Source organism: Pecten maximus, chromosome 2, assembly GCF_902652985.1.
Source record: "Pecten maximus chromosome 2, xPecMax1.1, whole genome shotgun sequence".
NCBI classification, from domain to species: domain Eukaryota; kingdom Metazoa; phylum Mollusca; class Bivalvia; order Pectinida; family Pectinidae; genus Pecten; species Pecten maximus.
In genome coordinates this window covers 51,038,057-51,059,726 of record NC_047016.1, presented here as the reverse complement: position 1 = coordinate 51,059,726, position 21,670 = coordinate 51,038,057, and the positions used below count along the sequence as shown (strand labels likewise).

At 36.8% G+C, this 21,670-nt stretch overlaps 1 protein-coding gene across 1 annotated transcript in view; it reads left to right on the top strand.

Annotated features, from left to right (window-relative positions):
* The window catches only part of LOC117322405 (FYVE and coiled-coil domain-containing protein 1-like), a 42,579-nt gene extending 20,909 nt beyond the window's left edge, over positions 1-21,670 (top strand). Inside the window, 12 exon segments of the mRNA XM_033877282.1 lie at positions 4,791-4,931; positions 6,653-6,724; positions 13,079-13,126; positions 14,321-14,439; positions 15,124-15,262; positions 15,631-15,704; positions 16,536-16,771; positions 17,220-17,367; positions 17,652-17,768; positions 18,905-19,064; positions 20,419-20,588; positions 21,115-21,670. Coding sequence (XP_033733173.1) covers positions 4,791-4,931; positions 6,653-6,724; positions 13,079-13,126; positions 14,321-14,439; positions 15,124-15,262; positions 15,631-15,704; positions 16,536-16,771; positions 17,220-17,367; positions 17,652-17,768; positions 18,905-19,064; positions 20,419-20,588; positions 21,115-21,157 — 1,467 coding nt within the window. The 3' untranslated portion in view covers positions 21,158-21,670.

The following is a 21,670-nucleotide window of genomic DNA, read 5'->3' as shown; positions in this document are numbered from 1 at the left end:
CAGGTTTGTGTTGTATGTAGTAGACAGGTTTGTGTTGAATGTAGTAGACAGGTTTGTGTTGTATGTAGTATGTAGTAGACAGGTTTGTGTTGTATGTAGTAGACAGGTTTGTGTTGTATGTAGTAGACAGGTTTGTGTAGTACATAGTAGACAGGTTTGTGGTGTGTGTAGTAGACAGGTTTGTGTTGTACGTAGTAGACAGGTTTGTGTTGTACGTAGTAGACAGGTTTGTGTTGTACGTAGTAGACAGGTTTGTGGTGTGTGTAGTAGACAGGTTTGTGTTGTATGTAGTAGACAGGTTTGTGTTGTACGTAGTAGACAGGTTTGTGTTGTACGTAGTAGACAGGTTTGTGTTGTAGTAGTATGTAGTAGACAGGTTTGTGGTGTATGTAGTAGACAGGTTTGTGTTGTATGTAGTAGACAGGTTTGTATTGTACGTAGTAGACAGGTTTGTGTTGTATGTAGTAAACAGGTTTGTGGTGTATGTAGTAGACAGGTTTGTGGTGTACGTAGTAGACAGGTTTGTGTTGTATGTAGTATGTAGTAGACAGGTATGTGTTGTATGTAGTAAACAGGTTTGTGGTGTATGTAGTAGACAGGTTTGTGGTGTACGTAGTAGACAGGTTTGTGTTGTATGTAGTAGACAGGTTTGTGTTGTACGTAGTAGACAGGTTTGTGTTGTATGTAGTAGACAGGTTTGTGTTATACGTAGTTTGTAGTAGACAGGTTTGTGTTGTATGTAGTAGACAGGTTTGTGTTGTATGTAGTAGCCAGGTTTGTATTGTATGTAGTAGACAGGTTTGTGGTGTATGTAGTAGCCAGGTTTGTATTGTATGTAGTAGACAGGTTTGTGTTGTATGTAGTAGCCAGGTTTGTGTTGTAAATAGTAGACAGGTTTGTGTTGTATGTAGTATGTAGTAGACAGGTTTGTGTTGTATGTAGTAGACAGGTTTGTGTTGTATGTAGTAGACAGGTTTGTGTTGTATGTAGTAGACAGGTTTGTGTTGTACGTAGTAGACAGGTTTGTGTTGTATGTAGTAGACAGGTTTGTGTTGTATGTAGTATGTAGTAGACAGGTTTGTGTTGTATGTAGTAGACAGGTTTGTGTTGTATGTAGTAGACAGGTTTGTGTTGTACGTAGTAGACAGGTTTGTGTTGTATGTAGTAGACAGGTTTGTGTTGTATGTAGTATGTAGTAGACAGGTTTGTGTTGTATGTAGTAGACAGGTTTGTGTTGTATGTAGTAGACAGGTTTGTGTTGTATGTAGTAGACAGGTTTGTGTTGTATGTAGTAGACAGGTTTGTGTTGTACGTAGTAGACAGGTTTGTGTTGTATGTAGTAGACAGGTTTGTGTTGTAGTTAGTAGACAGGTTTGTGTTGTATGTAGTAGACAGGTTTGTGTTGTGTGTAGTAGACAGGTTTGTGTTGTATGTAGTAGACAGGTTTTGTGTTGTACGTAGTAGACAGGTTTGTGTTGTACGTAGTAGACAGGTTTGTGTTGTACGTAGTAGACAGGTTTGTGTTGTACGTAGTAGACAGGTTTGTGTTGTATGTAGTAGACAGGTTTGTGGTGTATGTAGTAGACAGGTTTGTGTAGTACGTAGTAGACAGGTTTGTGTTGTACATAGTAGACAGGTTTGTGTTGTATGTAGTAGACAGGTTTGTGTTGTACGTAGTAGACAGGTTTGTGTTGTATGTAGTAGACAGGTTTGTGTAGTATGTAGTAGACAGGTTTGTGTTGTACGTAGTAGACAGGTTTGTGTTGTACGTAGTAGACAGGTTTGTGTTGTATGTAGTAAACAGGTTTGTGGTGTATGTAGTATGTAGTAGACAGGTTTGTGTTGTACGTAGTAGACGGGTTTGTGTTGTACGCAGTAGACAGGTTTGTGTTGTATGTAGTAAACAGGTTTGTGGTGTATGTAGTAGACAGGTTTGTGGTGTACGTAGTAGACAGGTTTGTGTTGTATGTAGTAGACAGGTTTGTGTTGTATGTAGTAAACAGGTTTGTGGTGTATGTAGTAGACAGGTTTGTGGTGTACGTAGTAGACAGGTTTGTGTTGTATGTAGTAGACAGGTTTGTGTTGTATGTAGTTTGTAGTAGACAGGTTTGTGTTGTACGTAGTAGACAGGTTTGTGTTGTATGTAGTAGACAGGTTTGTGTTGTATGTAGTAGACAGGTTTGTGTTGTATGTAGTAGACAGGTTTGTGTTGTATGTAGTAGCCAGGTTTGTATTGTATGTAGTAGACAGGTTTGTGTTGTACGTAGTATGTAGTACACCGGTTTGTGTTGTACGTAGTATGTAGTACACAGGTTTGTGTTGTACGCAGTAGTCAGGTTTGTGTTGTATGTAGTAGACAGGTTTGTGTAGTACATAGTAGACAGGTTTGTGGTGTGTGTAGTAGACAGGTTTGTGTTGTACGTAGTAGACAGATTTGTGTTGTAGTTAGGAGACAGGTTTGTGTTGTACGTAGTAGACAGGTTTGTGTTGTATGTAGTAGACAGGTTTGTGTTGTATGTAGTAGACAGGTTTGTGTTGTGTGTAGTAGACAGGTTTGTGTTGTATGTAGTAGACAGGTTTGTGTTGTATGTAGTAGACAGGTTTGTGTTGTAGTTAGTAGACAGGTTTGTGTTGTACGTAGTAGACAGGTTTGTGTTGTATGTAGTAGACAGGTTTGTGTTGTATGTAGTAGACAGGTTTGTGTTGTACGTAGTAGACAGGTTTGTGTTGTATGTAGTAGACAGGTTTGTGTTGTAAATAGTAAACAGGTTTGTGTTGTATGTAGTAGACAGGTTTGTGTTGTAAATAGTAGACAGGTTTGTGTTGTATGTAGTAGACAGGTTTGTGGTGTACATAGTAGACAGGTTTGTGTTGTACGTAGTAGACCGGTTTGTGTTGTATGTAGTAGACAGGTTTGTGTTGTAAATAGTAGACAGGTTTGTGTTGTAAATAGTAAACAGGTTTGTGTTGTATGTAGTAGACAGGTTTGTGTTGTGTGTAGTAGACAGGTTTGTGTTGTATGTAGTAGACAGGTTTGTGTTGTACGTAGTAGACAGGTTTGTGTTGTACGTAGTAGACAGGTTTGTGTTGTACGTAGTAGACAGGTTTGTGTTGTAAATAGTAGACAGGTTTGTGTTGTATGTAGTAGACAGGTTTGTGTTGTACGTAGTATGTAGTAGACAGGTTTGTGTAGTATGTAGTAGACAGGTTTGTGTTGTATGTAGTAGACAGGTTTGTGTTGTGTGTAGTAAACAGGTTTGTGTTGTACGTAGTATGTAGTAGACAGGTTTGTGTAGTATGTAGTAGACAGGTTTGTGTTGTGTGTAGTAAACAGGTTTGTGTTGTACGTAGTAGACAGGTTTGTGTTGTACGTAGTAGACAGGTTTGTGTTGTACGTAGTAAACAGGTTTGTGTTGTACGTAGTAGACAGGTTTGTGTTGTATGTAGTAGACAGGTTTGTGTTGTAAATAGTAAACAGGTTTGTGTTGTAAATAGTAGACAGGTTTGTGTTGTACGTAGTAAACAGGTTTGTGTTGTATGTAGTAGACAGGTTTGTGTTGTAAATAGTAGACAGGTTTGTGTTGTAAATAGTAGACAGGTTTGTGTTGTATGTAGTATGTAGTAGCCAGGTTTGTGTTGTATGTAGTAGACAGGTTTGTGGTGTGTGTAGTAGACAGGTTTGTGGTGTGTGTAGTAGACAGGTTTGTGTTGTATGTAGTAGACAGGTTTGTGTTGTACGTAGTAGACAGGTTTGTGTTATACGTAGTATGTAGTAGCCAGGTTTGTGTTGTATGTAGTAGACAGGTTTGTGGTGTATGTAGTAGACAGGTTTGTGTTGTACGTAGTAGACAGGTTTGTGTTATACGTAGTAAACAGGTTTGTGTTATACGTAGTATGTAGTAGCCAGGTTTGTGTTGTATGTAGTAGACAGGTTTGTGGTGTGTGTAGTAGACAGGTTTGTGTTGTATGTAGTAGACAGGTTTGTGTTGTACGTAGTAGACAGGTTTGTGTTGTATGTAGTAGACAGGTTTGTGGTGTATGTAGTAGACAGATTTGTGTTGTAGTTATATTTAGGAGACAGGTTTGTGTTGTACGTAGTAGACAGGTTTGTGTTGTATGTAGTATGTAGTAGACAGGTTTGTGTTGTACGTAGTATGTAGTAGACAGGTTTGTGTTGTAAATAGTAGACAGGTTTGTGTTGTAAATAGTAGACAGGTTTGTGTTGTGTGTAGTAGACAGGTTTGTGTTGTATGTAGTAGACAGGTTTGTGTTGTATGTAGTAGACAGGTTTGTGTTGTAGTTAGTAGACAGGTTTGTGTTGTACGTAGTAGACAGGTTTGTGTTGTATGTAGTAGACAGGTTTGTGTTGTATGTAGTAGACAGGTTTGTGTTGTACGTAGTAGACAGGTTTGTGTTGTATGTAGTAGACAGGTTTGTGTTGTAAATAGTAAACAGGTTTGTGTTGTATGAAGTAGACAGGTTTGTGTTGTAAATAGTAGACAGGTTTGTGTTGTATGTAGTAGACAGGTTTGTGGTGTACGTAGTAGACAGGTTTGTGTTGTACGTAGTAGACAGGTTTGTGTTGTATGTAGTAGACAGGTTTGTGTTGTACGTAGTATGTAGTAGACAGGTTTGTGTTGTAAATAGTAGACAGGTTTGTGTTGTAAATAGTAGACAGGTTTGTGTTGTATGTAGTAGACAGGTTTGTGTTGTATGTAGTAAACAGGTTTGTGTTGTATGTAGTAGACAGGTTTTGACTGATTCAGTATATTGTGTGTTTATGTCCTCAGTCATACAACTCACAGGAGACAAACATCAGCGAGCTGAAGGATAAACTGATGGAACAGGAAGGACTGATAGATCAACTGGAGCAGGAGATGGCCGAGATCAAGTCTGCACGGGAACGAGAGAAGGACAGACAAGGTCAAGAGGTAGGTACAGGAATGAGAGAAAGACAGACAAAGTCAACAGGTATGTACAGGAATGAGAGAAGGGCAGACAAGGTCAAGAGATAAGTACAGGAATGAGAGAAGGACAGACAAGGTCAAGAAGTAGGTACATGAATGAGAGAAGGACAGACAAGGTCAAGAGGTAGGTACAGAAATGAGAAAAGGACAGACAAGGTCAAGAGGTAGGTATAGGAATGAGTGAAGGATAGACAAGGTCAAGAGGTATGTACAGGAATGAGAGAAAGACAAGATCAAGAGGTAGGTACTGGAATGAGAGAAAGACAGACAAAGTCAACAGGTTTGTACAAGAATGAGAGAAAGACAGACAAAGTCAACAGGTAGGTATAGGAATGAGAGGACAGACAAGGTAAAGAGGTAGGCACGGGAACGAGAGAAGGACAGACAAGGTCAAGAGGTAGGTACAGGAATGAGAGAAAGACAGACAAGGTCAACAGGTATGTACAGGAATGAGAGAAATGCAGACAAGGTCAAGAGGTATGTACAGGAATGAAAGGACAGACAAGGTCAAGAGGTAGATACTGGAATGAGAGAAGGACAGACAAGGTCAAGAGGTAGATACTGGAATGAGAGAAAGACAGACAAGGTCAAGATGTAGGTAGAGGAATGAGAGAAAGACAGACAAGATCAAGAGGTAGGTACAGGAATGAAAGGACAGACAAGGTCAAGAGGTAGATACTGGAATGAGAGAAGGACAGACAAGGTCAAGATGTAGGTAGAGGAATGAGAGAAAGACAGACAAGATCAAGAGGTAGGTACAGGAATGAGAGGAGGACAGACAAGGTCAAGAGATAGTTACAGGAATGAGAGAAGGACAGACAAGGTCAAGAGGTAGGTACAGGAATGAGAGAAAGACAGACAAAGTCAACAGATATGTACAGAAAGGAGAGAAGGACAGACAAGGTCAAGAGGTAGGTACAGGAATAAGAGAAGGACAGACAAGGTCAAGAGGTAGGTGCAGGAATGAAAGGACAGACAAAGTCAACAGGTAGGTATAGGATTGAAAGGACAGACAAGGTCAAGAGGTAGGTACAGGAATGAAAGGACAGACAAGGTCAAGAGGTAGGTACAGGAATGAGAGAAGGACAGACAAGGTCAAGAGGTAGGTACAGGAATGAGAGAATGACAGACAAGGTCAACAGGTAGGTACTGGAATGAAAGAAGGACAGACAAGGTCAAGAGGTAGGTACTGGAATGAAAGGACAGACAAGGTCAAGAGGTAGGTACTAGAATGAGAGAAGGACAGACAAGGTCAAGAGGTAGGTACAGGAATGAAAGGACAGACAGGGTCAAGAGGTAGGTACTGGAATGAGAGAAGGACAGACAAGGTCAAGAGGTAGGTACAGGAATGAAAGGACAGACAGGGTCAAGAGGTAGGTACTGGAATGAGAGAAGGACAGACAAGGTCAAGAGGTAGGTACAGGAATGAAAGGACAGACAAGGTCAACAGGTAGGTATAGGAATGAGAAGGACAGACAAGGTCAAGAGGTAGGTACAGGAATGAAAGGACAGACAAGGTCAACAGGTATGTACAGGAATGAGAAAATGACTAGGTCAAGAGGTAGGTATGAGTCCTGCCAGTGCATCATCCTTAAGTTAGAACTTAGTATGGACAGGATTTCTGTATTGAAGTGTTAAATGAAAGTTTTGCTAGTCATCAATTTGGTGTTACTTTTGTTTAACAGGTGGAAGATTTACGGTCGATGCTGCAGACCAGAGGAATCGATAAGGAGGATCTCCAGGAGAAACTTATTATGGTAGGTACAACATTTGGGAGATAAAATTTCACTTTGAGTCATGGTAGGCTCAACATTGGAGAGAAACAAAATTTGTATCTGCCTCGGTAGGGTACCCCCAACATTGGGAAGAGACTTTAAATTCTAATCTGATTTGGTATGGTAGGTTCAGTATCTTGAGACATTTAAGATTTACCTCTGACTCGGTATGATAGACTCAACATTGGGGATCAATTTAAAATTTAACTCTGACACGGTATGGCACGCTCAAGACTTGGTAGCAGTTTAGAATTGAACTCTGACTCGGTATGATAGGCTCAACACTAGTACTGGGGAAAACATATTTATCTCTGACTTGCAATTGCTATGGTACAACATCAGGGAGAATAATATATTGGGAAACCTAAAAGAAAATCTAACCTGTTGTAAAAAAAATAAGCTAATTTGTACTTGAAACTAAATATAAACAATACACATGTTACTTACTTTGGTATAATTAGTGACATGGTAAATGAATTGTTACTTACTTTGGTATAATTAGTGACATGGTAATTGAGTTGTTACTTACTTTGGTATGATGAGTGACATGGTAATTGAGTTGTTACTTATTTTGGTATGATGAGTGACATGGTAATTGAGTTGTTACTTACTTTGGTATGATGAGTGACATGGTAATTGAGTTGTTACTTACTTTGGTATGATTAGTGACATGGTAATTGAGTTGTTACTTACTTTGGTATAATTAGTGACATGGTAATTGAGTTGTTACTTACTTTGGTATAATTAGTGACATGGTAATTGAATTGTTACTTATTTTGGTATAATTAGTGACATGGTAATTGAGTTGTTACTTACTTTGGTATAATTAGTGACATGGTAATTGAGTTGTTACTTACTTTGGTATGATGAGTGACATGGTAATTGAATTGTTACTTACTTTGGTATGATTAGTGACATGGTAATTGAGTTGTTACTTACTTTGGTATAATTAGTGACATGGTAATTGAGTTGTTACTTACTTTGGTATGATGAGTGACATGGTAATTGAATTGTTACTTACTTTGGTATGATTAGTGACATGGTAATTGAATTGTTACTTACTTTGGTATAATTAGTGACATGGTAATTGAGTTGTTACTTACTTTGGTATGATTAGTGACATGGTAATTGAGTTGTTACTTACTTTGGTATGATTAGTGACATGGTAATTGAATTGTTACTTACTTTGGTATAATTAGTGACATGGTAATTGAGTTGTTACTTACTTTGGTATGATTAGTGACATGGTAATTGAATTGTTACTTACTTTGGTATAATTAGTGACATGGTAATTGAGTTGTTACTTACTTTGGTATGATAAGTGACATGGTAATTGAGTTGTTACTTACTTTGGTATGATAAGTGACATGGTAATTGAGTTGTTACTTACTTTGGTATGATAAGTGACATGGTAATTGAGTTGTTACTTACTTTGGTATAATTAGTGACATGGTAATTGAGTTGTTACTTACTTTGGTATGATAAGTGACATGGTAATTGAGTTGTTACTTACTTTGGTATAATTAGTGACATGGTAATTGAGTTGTTACTTACTTTGGTATGATAAGTGACATGGTAATTGAGTTGTTACTTTGGTATAATTAGTGACATGGTAATTGAATTGTTACTTATTTTGGTATAATTAGTGACATGGTAATTGAATTGTTACTTACTTTGGTATAATTAGTGACATGGTAATTGAGTTGTTACTTACTTTGGTATGATTAGTGACATGGTAATTAAGTTGTTACTTACTTTGGTATAATTAGTGACATGGTAATTGAATTGTTACTTACTTTGGTATAATTAGTGACATGGTAATTGAGTTGTTACTTACTTTGGTATAATTAGTGACATGGTAATTGAGTTGTTACTTACTTTGGTATGATTAGTGACATGGTAATTGAATTGTTACTTACTTTGGTATGATGAGTGACATGGTAATTGAGTTGTTACTTACTTTGGTATAATTAGTGACATGGTAATTGAATTGTTACTTACTTTGGTATAATTAGTGACATGGTAATTGAATTGTTACTTACTTTGGTATAATTAGTGACATGGTAATTGAGTTGTTACTTACTTTGGTATAATTAGTGACATGGTAATTGAGTTGTTACTTACTTTGGTATGATAAGTGACATGGTAATTGAGTTGTTACTTACTTTGGTATGATTAGTGACATGGTAATTGAGTTGTTACTTACTTTGGTATAATTAGTGACATGGTAATTGAGTTGTTACTTACTTTGGTATAATTAGTGACATGGTAATTGAGTTGTTACTTACTTTGGTATAATTAGTGACATGGTAATTGAATTGTTACTTACTTTGGTATAATTAGTGACATGGTAATTGAGTTGTTACTTACTTTGGTATAATTAGTGACATGGTAATTGAGTTGTTACTTACTTTGGTATGATAAGTGACATGGTAATTGAGTTGTTACTTTGGTATAATTAGTGACATGGTAATTGAGTTGTTACTTACTTTGGTATAATTAGTGACATGGTAATTGAGTTGTTACTTACTTTGGTATAATTAGTGACATGGTAATTGAGTTGTTACTTACTTTGGTATGATAAGTGACATGGTAATTGAGTTGTTACTTACTTTGGTATAATTAGTGACATGGTAATTGAGTTGTTACTTACTTTGGTATGATTAGTGACATGGTAATTGAGTTGTTACTTACTTTGGTATAATTAGTGACATGGTAATTGAATTGTTACTTACTTTGGTTTAATTAGTGACATGGTAATTGAGTTGTTACTTACTTTGGTATAATTAGTGACATGGTAATTGAGTTGTTACTTACTTTGGTATGATTAGTGACATGGTAATTGAGTTGTTACTTACTTTGGTATGATAAGTGACATGGTAATTGAGTTGTTACTTACTTTGGTATGATTAGTGACATGGTAATTGAATTGTTACTTACTTTGGTATAATTAGTGACATGGTAATTGAGTTGTTACTTACTTTGGTATAATTAGTGACATGGTAATTGAGTTGTTACTTACTTTGGTATAATTAGTGACATGGTAATTGAATTGTTACTTACTTTGGTATAATTAGTGACATGGTAATTGAATTGTTACTTACTTTGGTATAATTAGTGACATGGTAATTGAGTTGTTACTTACTTTGGTATGATGAGTGACATCATGGTAATTGAATTGTTACTTACTTTGGTATAATTAGTGACATGGTAATTGAGTTGTTACTTACTTTGGTATGATGAGTGACATGGTAATTGAATTGTTACTTACTTTGGTATGATGAGTGACATGGTAATTGAATTGTTACTTACTTTGGTATGATGAGTGACATGGTAATTGAATTGTTACTTACTTTGGTATGATGAGTGACATGGTAATTGAGTTGTTCACTTTATGTAGGTATTGTTGTGTTCCTGTAGTTCATTGTTGTTTCTATTTCATGTTTTTTGTGTTTTGATTCATTATAGTTTGGTATATAATATATGATTACAAAGCACTGTCAAACATATTATAGAGTCATACCTTGGGGTAAAGGTGTAAGAGACCACCTGTTTTAAGAAATTACCCGTGTTAAAAACCACCTGTGTTTACAGACTATCTGTATTAAGACACAACCTGTGTTAAAAAAACACATGTGTAAGAGACTCCTATGTTAAATACCCACCTGTGCTAAGAGACCACCTGTATACCCACCTGTGCTAAGAGACCACCTGTATACCCACCTGTGCTAAGAGACCACCTGTATACCCACCTGTGCTAAGAGACCACCTGTATACCCACCTGTGCTTAGAGACCACCTGTATACCCACCTGTGCTAAGAGACCACCTGTATACCCACCTGTGCTAAGAGACCACCTGTATACCCACCTGTGCTAAGAGACCACCTGTATACCCACCTGTGCTAAGAGACCACCTGTATACCCACCTGTGCTAAGAGACCACCTGTATACCCACCTGTGCTAAGAGACCACCTGTATACCCACCTGTGCTAAGAGACCACCTGTGTTAAAAACACACCTGTGTTAAGAGACCACCTGTGTTAAATACCCACCTGTGCTAAGAGACCACCTGTGTTAAAACACATCTGTGTTAAGAGACCACCTGTGTTAAATACCCACCTGTGCTAAGAGACCACCTGTGTTAAAAACACACCTGTGTTAAGAGACCACCTGTGTTAAATACCCACCTGTGTTAAGAGACACCTTATTAAATACCCACCTGTATTAAGAGACCACCTTATTAAATACCCACCTGTGTTAAGAGACCACCTGTGTAAAATACCCACCTGTATTAAGAGACACCAGTGTTAAATACCCACCTGTGCTAAGAGACCACCTGTGTTAAAAACACACCTGTAATAAGAGACACCTGTGTTAAATACCCACCTGTATTGAGAGACACCTGTGTTAAATACCCACCTGTGTTAAGAGACACCTGTGTTAAATACCCACCTGTATTAAGAGACACCTGTGTTAAATACCCACCTGTGTTATGAGACACCTGTGTTAAATACCCACCTGTATTGAGAGACACCTGTGTTAAATACCCACCTGTGTTATGAGACACCTGTGTTAAATACCCACCTGTATTGAGAGACACCTGTGTTAAATACCCACCTGTATTAAGAGACACCTGTGTTAAATACCCACCTGTATTGAGAGACACCTGTGTTAAATACCCACCTGTGTTAAGAGACACCTGTGTTAAATACCCACCTGTATTGAGAGACACCTGTGTTAAATACCCACCTGTGTTAAGAGACACCTGTGTTAAATACCCACCTGTATTAAGAGACACCTGTGTTAAATACCCACCTGTATTGAGAGACACCTGTGTTAAATACCCACCTGTATTAAGAGACACCTGTGTTAAATACCCACCTGTATTAAGAGACACCTGTGTTAAATACCCACCTGTGTTATGAGACACCTGTGTTAAATACCCACCTGTGTTAAGAGACACCTGTGTTAAGAGACTGCTTGTGTTATGAGACCACCTGTGTTGAATGACCACCTGTGTTATCAGACCCACAATAATAGTTGAATATTCATGATGTGCTTGAGCTTGTCTCTATATACATGTACAAGTTTGGCTGTATATGTGTATCTAATGATTTTTTTGATGAAAAAAATACATAAACATTGTACGTGTATAAATATATATTATGCACACTGTATATAATGCTTTATTTTCACATTTTGTTTATGACATGTAAAAAAAATAAATATAATCCATTTTTCTGGTGTTAAAATATTATGCACTCTGTTTAATATAGATTACTTATTTTGTGCACACTTTTTAATTTCGTCAGAAACATTGAATTGTAGAATATTATTTCACATATTTTATGTAACAAATAAATGATTATTTATATAGAATTCTTAATTGATGATGAATTGATGCCGAGTTAATGATAACACGAGGTATAGGTAGATCTATAGTGTTTGGATGTGTATAAAGCTGTCACTCTCCCTGGTTGGCTTGTGCTTCCTCTGATTTCCAGCTTAGCTTGTTGGTGCTAATTCTCTATTATACACAGATTACCTCTAATAGAATTTTACTCCACGCAACAAAATAATATATATGATATTATGTACCGTATAACCATCTTATTTATACAGATATCATTATCACAACTTCCACACTGATACACAGTACATGTAACCCTAGTAAATACTACTCGCTGCTATATACCACTCGGCTAGAGAGATCTTCTCTTTAGCTTGATTTGTTGAGCGTAAGACTAGTTAGCCAGAGGTTTCAGGTTCGATCCCTAGCGGAAGCAGTGATTTAAATTTAATTAATCATGTGCTCTGAGACATACAGACAACAGAATCCGATATCAGAATTCGGTTGTTATGAGATGTATTGTTTAGAGCATGCATGATTTAATTAAAGAGTTCTCATTTTGAGTAGAGCTACACTACCACATTTTACCACAAATAAGACCTCCCTCACACAGTACAAACGATTAAATATACAACTCACTCCCTCCCAATAAGGTAATGACTTCTTCAATTTATTGGAAATTCTTAAATTTTACTCATTTATATTCATTGTTGGAAAACAAGCAATTAAACAATGAATCAACAACAAAAATGCTCATGTATTCTGTGTAATTTGATTTCAGTTTTTCACAACTTCATCATACTCTCATTAGAGATAATCAAAATTTTACAGTATTTTTTTTAGACAATTTTTAGGATGAAGAAGGAAGAAGGAAGAATTCCCCCCCCCCCCCCCCCCCCCCCACCTTTTTTCTGTTTTTATTTTGGACGCCCATAAACCTACACATTACAATCCCATATGATGCATGCATGTCTATTTTGTTTCAGACCAGAAAAGATTTGGAGACCGAGAAATCAGTTGTTTTATCTCTAAAGGTAGGGTCAGGCTAGAGATTTTTATATTTATATGTAACATAAGATTTTCCTAATAGTAGGAATACTATTACATATATTGGGAAAGAAGAAGTGACAGCGTATCTGTCCTAATAGGAACTGAAGAGTTCAGGGTCAGCATCTGTATCACGTTCATTTTCATTATAAATTATGGATCATATATCTGTTAAGGAAATGGTATTGTTTAGACATCTGTATGGATATTTTATATATTTCCCAAGCAATGTACACACACTTCAGTAATACAGAGGTATCCATCGCTTTGCTACAATAAAACTGCACATCTGTAATTTAAACAGATGTTGTGGAAAATTAATGGAAATCTAAAGGAAGCGAGCCAATGACTGCTGTTTTAGATCAATGCATGAGTGGTTTTCATTTTCTAGTTAGTGCATGGTTCCAACCCACACGGTAGATTTAATTGTTTTTCAGGCTCATCAGATGCTTGATATTCAGAATTCTATGTTATGTGTTTTACCATTAGACCCAGTTTCCTCTGGCCTCATCACACAATACAAGACATTCTGATAGACAAATGAGATGTTTATTTGTCAGAATGTCTAGTGTCTGGTGTTGAGGTCAGAGGAAACTTGGACTATTGACCCTCTGTTAAATCAAATGTCAATAAGCATTAAGAAAACTTGTGTCTTTAAGGCAGAATTTTGTGATTGATTATAAAATGTCTGCATTACTCACCTGCTATAGATAAAATATAACTTCCATTACATAAATTATGTTCTAATAAATAATAAAAAGTATATTTTAAATTGCACTTACAATATATATCAGACTTTTTCCACATTTTCTCTGCTCTGCATAATTTAAAGCTTAACATTTTAAGATTGGTAAAGAAATAATTTAATTAGGAAATGTGATACAGCTTCACAAATCGAAGAATTAGCATTTAATTGCGCTTTGTAATACCATATCAAAAGTGCTTAATATTGACAAAGGCGTTTACAATGATTTAAAAGGACTGCTTTATTTTAAGAAAAATTGAATAATTGCATGATTAAAATAATCTTTCCACTCTAAAACTGCCTTTTCCTTGGTGTTGCTTTACCAGTAATGAGAATGAATATTATACATGTATCCAGATACAAATGGCATTGACAGGATTCCATGTGACTTAATTGGTGGTTTTTAAAGACCTATGGGGTTCCTTTTGTGTTTTAGAGCCAGCTTGAGGAAGCTGAACGACGACTAAATGATGCAGGAATGGAGAGCCAAAGCGAAATCTCGGAACTCAAAAAAGATACCGAGCAATTGAAGAAAAAGCTCATCAAGCTCATTCGGTAAAATGTTGTATAATTTCTTACGTCATGTTCCTCATCACAAACACGCCACTGAACAAGGGATAATATCTGTCATTAGGCCACACAACATTTTGTTGGTTACTTGTTACTCTCTCCAGAACACTTTTAATAAAAATGATAGTATTGGATACAATGTCGGAGAGCATTTACAGGTTAAGTTTTGAATAAAGGTATTGTATTAAGTGGATTTAGTCCATATAATTTCATTGGACAGACTCAATGTCCAGAAATATAATCTGATATTTCAGTTAAAAGTGTTAATACTTATTTATTTTATTGTAGATATTGTTTGATGAATTTTGTGCCGGCTACAAATGGAATGAAATCCTGGCATGTTCAGTATGACTTGAATTTGAACAAAAAATACTAGAAAATATCTTTAAGACATAAATGCCCCATTGCCACTTGACACCTTGAAATACAGTTTGGTGAGGATTGCATCAGCAGTTCCTGAGATTAGCTAGTTACATTGTATGGGGACGGGTCAAGATGAGACATAACGGAATGGGACACGGCCGACATAGATAACAATATTACCCCCACTTCATTAATTCTCTATTTTTACACAAATTTAAGATAACATTAAATGCCAGTCTTTTTATCGGAAATAACTCAATATAGAAGTTCTTTTATGTAAAGTTACATTGGTTGTCATGGTTACAGAGAAAAAGATACGCTGTGGCAGAAATCAGATCAGCTGGCTTATCAACAGAAAGAGAAAGCCAAGGAAAAATGGATGGACGACAAAGCAGTTCTCAACTGTCTCGGCTGTAAAACGGAGTTCTCCTTCACAGTCAGAAAGGTCAGTGTCAAGGTCATCTATGTCAACATAGTCAAAAAGATTACAGGATTGTGGTTTGTAGTTACAATGTCAAGGTCATCTGGACTGTTGTTTGTAGTTACAATGTCAAGGTCACTCAAGGAAGCAGTGCTATATATATTTTCATATCGGGTATCATATTTTAAAAAAAATTTTCATAATTTACAATATTCTGAAATTATCACTTAGTTTTTTAAGATCTTTGTATGACTCAAAAACTGTTTCAGCTTCAAATTACATGATTTGATTTAATATAATAGATAAATGTTCTCTTTAGATTTGTTAATTTAAAGTTAAACAAGTATAGAGTCTGGCTAATTTTTACCTTGCTTCAATAAATCTGTTGACAGCATCACTGCCGCATGTGTGGGAAGATCTTCTGTTTCAACTGTAGTAGCAACTGGATCATGACGGCCCACAGCAGGTACGTTATAGAGTTGAGTTGTAAATATCAGTGTTGGTTCAATGATAGAAAACTAGCCAAAAAGGAAATGGAACATAGCAACTATGATATATGCTACAATTGAACCTGATTGTTAGTCTAGAAACAACACAGCAAGTAATTATGCTGTCTCAGAAAACTCAGAACAAGAACTTAGTATAAATCTTTCAAATATTACAGAAGGTTTATTTTGAGGATTTCAAAACATTCAAAGACATTCATCACTGTAGTATGTTAATGTGAGTTAATTAGTTGTCAGTTAGTACAATATCCAAACACAAATTCAGAGATTTGTTACGGTAAGAAGACCTTATTCTATGTTATGATTTCTATTAGAGTAACCTCCCCTTGTTACAGTACGAAGACCTTATACTATGTAATGATTTCTATTAGAGTAACGTCCCCTTGTAACATTAAGAAGACCTTTTACTATATAATGATTTCTATTAGAGTAACCTCCCCTTGTTACAGTACGAAGACCTTTTACTATATAATGATTTCTATTAGAGTAACCTCCCCTTGTTACATTATGAAAACCTTTTACTGTGTAATGATTTCTATTAGAGTAACCTCTCCTTGTTACATTATGAAAACCTTTTACTGTGTAATGATTTCTATTAGAGTAACCTCCCCTTGTTACAGTACGAAGACCTTATACTATGTAATGATTTCTATTAGAGTAACCTCCCCTTGTAACATTATGAAAACCTTTTACTGTGTAATGATTTCTATTAGAGTAACCTCCCCTTGTTACATTATGAAAACCTTTTACTGTGTAATGATTTCTATAAGATTTACCTCCCCTTGTTACAGTAAAAAGTCCCGTGCGTGTAACCTGTGTTACCTATGGTACAGTCGAGTCGAGTCTGACCAGGCAGATACCCCAGAAACGGAAAACAACGACTTCGAGGAAACGCTAGAACTTCCTCATTGCAGGTTCCGAACGAGTCGTGGTCAATCGATGGAACAAGGTCCAGACGACCAATCGGAAGGCAAGGAGCCAAGGGCCAGTCAGATGAATGAGAGCACTTCTACGGTAGAGTCCTCAGGGTAACTGTTAAACAACTTAAGAAAGGTTATGCTTAAAAGGTTTTTTCAAGAAGCTATCTTTTTCGTCACTATTAGAGTAAAAAAGTCACGAAAAATCAGTTGTTCAAAATGCTGTATTTATCTGCAACTAAGCCCCTGCTCATAAATAAGCCCTCTGTGTATTGTAAAATACTATACATCCGGATATGATCATTTTGTCAGAATGTTGAGCTATCGGGGAAGTTATGTTCTTTTGTATCTTGAATTAGACATGTTTTCAATTAATAAACGATTATTTTGATTTTAGCCATGACAGATGCTTTTTAAATGACTTTTTGCCTGTAAAAAATTCTTGTTTTTGCTATTCCTGAAAAGTACCAGAAGGATCTCTCTCAAATGTTATATGTAGATTACCTAGTTATTTCTGTTAAAATCATAAATCCATGTATTGTATTTGTTTAATTTTAGACCCAACAGATCAGTCTTCCATGGACGGGTCCAGGACAGATAAGGAGGAGGACTACACTGTCCCTGGTCAAGTAGCTACAGATATCTCTATCGCATTGGTCGGTGAAAACGAGACCGAAGAGACCAAGGTGAAGAAAACCGCTACAGGGTAAGGGTTACTGATGTCATACTACATAATATACCTCTAAGCTTCGTCTAGAAAGATAATGTGTTCTGATTGGTTCTTCAGTTCTCATATCAACAATCAACTGTGTGACCAACCAAAGCTGGGATATGAGGGGGGGGGGGGGGGGGGGGGGGGGGTCAGGATGGTAAGATCTTTATTGACTAACAGCAGGTGCAAGTATACACAGTAAGATGATATCTCTGATATTTTCACTTTCTAAACACTTACTGTCAATATCTCCTGATACAATCACCATGTGTTGACAGGGAGGAAGAAGAGGGAGCTGTTGCACCTTCAAAAGATGATATCTTCCACATGATCAGCGACGAAGAAATCTCGAAGTCTATGAGCGAAGATTCACAGCCAGTCCCCTTGGATCCAACGTAATGATTAAATATACAGTATATTTGTCTATTGACTTACATTATTCATTTATTTTGCTACAATTTCAAACAAATATTATTAAAATATGAAATTGTCTAAACCTCACCAAAGCTTTTAAGACAATACAGTTGTTATTGAGGGAAATGCTTTGATTTTATATTTTTAGCCCACCATCATCAGATGGTGGCCTATACAAATCGCCCTGCATCTGTGGTCTGTTCGTCCATCTATCTCTCCGGAAATAATTTTTGTTATCTCTATTTCTCAGAAAGTACTAAAGGGATCTTTCTCAAATTTCATATATAAGTTCCCCCTTGGTCCCTAGTTGCCCATATTGCATTTTCAGACTGATTGGAAAACAACATGTCCGACAGGCGGCCTTCTGAGATTTTGGCAATTGAAGTAAAGTACTAAAGGGATCTTTCACAAATTTCATATATAAGTTCCCTAGTTTTGAATATTGCATTTTGGGACCTATTAGAAAACAACATGGCCGAAAGGCGGCCATCTGAGATTTTGACAATTGAAGTAAAGTATTAAAGGAATCTTTCTCAAATTATATATGTAAGTTCCCTAGTTTTGAATATTGCATTTTGGGACTGATCAGAAAACAACATGGCCAACAGGCGGCTAACATGGATTTTGACAATTGCAGTTTGCTCCTGCTATATAGTGTTATATAAAGTTTTTAAATGTTTTGATAGAAGAGTGAAAGAAGGGAAAAGAAGAGAAAAGATCAGTGTTTCATTTGACTGATATGGGATCTAATGTATTACTGGTTTGTGTAAAACTGATGATTGTTGCATGATTTATACAAGCACTGTTATTACCACTTCCTCTCCTCTCAACAAAAAAAATCTATATTTTTGTCAAATCAGAGTTTACAGATAAGGAAGACTAAATTTAAAAAATGAAAAAAAACAGATATTTTGAATACATGTATGTCTATTTTTAGGCATCAGATTTTTCTGTGTACATATTTGATATTTCATAAAATACACATTAAACTTTATCAGTACTTCTCTGCTACAGTTGTCTCTCTTTGAATCCTCAAGACTTGTGTTATATCATATAACATTTTCTATGGAATAGAATTAGTTTTTCATAGCAGTCCCTTCTGATTATATTTGTACAGACTTACGACAAGTCTAACCATCTCTACGGAGGAGCTGGAGAAGGGAATGATTAACAGTACAAACGAGGTGACCCTCAGGGCTGGACGTAGGTTTGCTGTTCCTATCATGGTGGACAAATTGAATACAATATTGTGTTGGGAGTTCACCTCACAACCCAAGGTAACACATGGTGGATCTAGATAATATGTTTGCATTTCACCTCACAACCCAAGAAAGCAGATAGAAACAATATACAGGGGATATAATTCATTACAGAAAATACAGGGGAGATAACCAAATAGACAATACAGGGGAGATAACGAGATAAATAATACAGGGGAGATAATTCATTACAGAAAATACAGGGGAGATAATTCATTACAGAAAATACAGGGGAGATAACCAAATAGACAATACAGGGGAGATAACGAGATAAATAATACAGGGGAGATAATTCATTACAGAAAATACAGGGGAGATAATTCATTACAGAAAATATAGGGGAGATAACCAAATAGAAAATACAGGGCAGATAACCAGATATATAATACAGGGTAGATAATTCATGACAGAAAATACAGGGGAGATAATTCATGACAGAAAATACAGGGGAGTTAATCAAATAGACAATACAGGGGAGATAACGAGATTAATATCACAGGGGAGATAATATATGACAAAATACAGGGGAGATAATTCATTACAATGCAAGGGAGACATCATGGTGAGTTCACCTCCCTACCAAAAGAACCAGATAGAAACAATACAGGGGAGATAACCAGATAGACACAATACAGGGGAGATAACCAAATAGACATGATACAGGGGAGATAACCAGATAGACACATTACAGGGGAGATAACCAGATAGACATGATACAGGGGAGATAAACAGATAGACACAATACAGGGGAGATAACCAGATAGACACAATACAGGGGAGATAACCAGATAGACATGATACAGGGGAGATAACCAGATAGACATGATACAGGGGAGATAACCAGAAAGATAAAAATCCAGGGGAGATAGCCAGATAGACACAATACAGGGGAGATAATTCATGGTGGATCATGGTAAGTTCACCTCACAACCAAAGGAACCAGATAGTCTCAATACAGGGGACATAACCAGATAGAAAATACAGGGGAGATAACCAGATAGAAAATACAGGGGAGATAACCAGATAGACAATACAGGGGAGACAATTCATGACAGACAATAAAGGGGCAATAATCCCATAATCCAAGTACAGGTAGCATGATTAGGAGATAAGTCAGCCACAGCAGGAGGGAGATAATCCAAGGATCGGACATATGAACAATAAACGTGGCATTGAGACTGAAATTGACTTGTACCTGGTGTGACTGTGTGGTGTCTGGTGCCTCTGAGTTGAAATCAATAATATGAATTATAATGGTTGTAAATTAACATATTTTATATAGTTACAGAAGTTTTTTCTGTTAAGTTTGAAGTTTGAGAAAAATACATTTGTCTTTCAAAATATATACTTCGATTTTACTGTCACTTTATAGGACATTGTGTTCAGTGTGACATACCAGACTCGGACAGATCTCCCCTCAATGGCCGCCCAGATATTGGTGCCACCGTGTAAGTGTGATTCCCACAAACAGGCTGTGAAGGGTGAGCTGACGGCCAAACAGCTCGGGGTGTACACCCTTATTTTTGACAACACCTACTCCAGGTAAGGGCATTTTAGTTTAATCTAATGTTAATCTAAAACAAGACACTAAAATATAATATCAAATTTTTTTTTAAAAGATGGAAGTAGGATATATATCTCGGAGATGTTTTAAAACAGGGAGTCTGATTGGTCAACATTTAAAGTACAGAGCTGTTGACCAATCAGATTTCCTGTTGCAAAACTGCTCTAAATGTTCCACAGTTAATGCATTGTCTGCTACCAAACTGCTTTGGGTATATTTTCTCATTTTCAAATCATTGTCATACGACAAAAGAATAGCATGCATTGATATTTAAGGATTCTAAACAAAGGTACATTACTGAAGTATGTGTGCTTGGGATATTTTTGCCAGATTGATCTGAAATTCAAAGTGAATCAAACCTTGCCTCCTACTTTCGACTTTTCGAGTGTTACACCGTGTTGATATTGTAGGAGTGGAAACTAATATTTTTTTCTCTAAATACTAACCAGATGTAGAAGCCTGTAGTTGCTTTTGTATATGGCTGACAGTCTTTGCTGTTTTCAGATTGACGTCGAAGAAAGTGTCCTACTGCCTATGGACACGTTAGGATATAAACTTTTGTGGACGAGGGCAGAAACTGTAACTGTCTATTGACACGTGGACAACGAGAGCAGAAACTGTAACTGTCTATTGACACGTGGACAACGAGAGCAGAAACTGTAACTGTCTATTGACACGTGGACAACGAGAGCAGAAACTGTAACTGTCTATTGACACGTGGACAACGAGAGCAGAAACTGTAACTGTCTATTGACACGTGGACAACGAGAGCAGAAACTGTAACTGTCTATTGACACGTGGACAACGAGGGCAGAAACTGTAACTGTCTATTGACACGTGGACAACGAGGGCAGAAACTGTAACTGTCTATTGACACGTGGACAACGAGAGCAGAAACTGTAACTGTCTATTGACACGTGGACAACGAGGGCAGAAACTGTAACTGTCTATTGACACGTGGACAACGAGAGCAGAAACTGTAACTGTCTATTGACACGTGGACAACGAGGGCAGAAACTGTAACTGTCTATTGACGCGTGGACAACAAGGGCAGAAACAG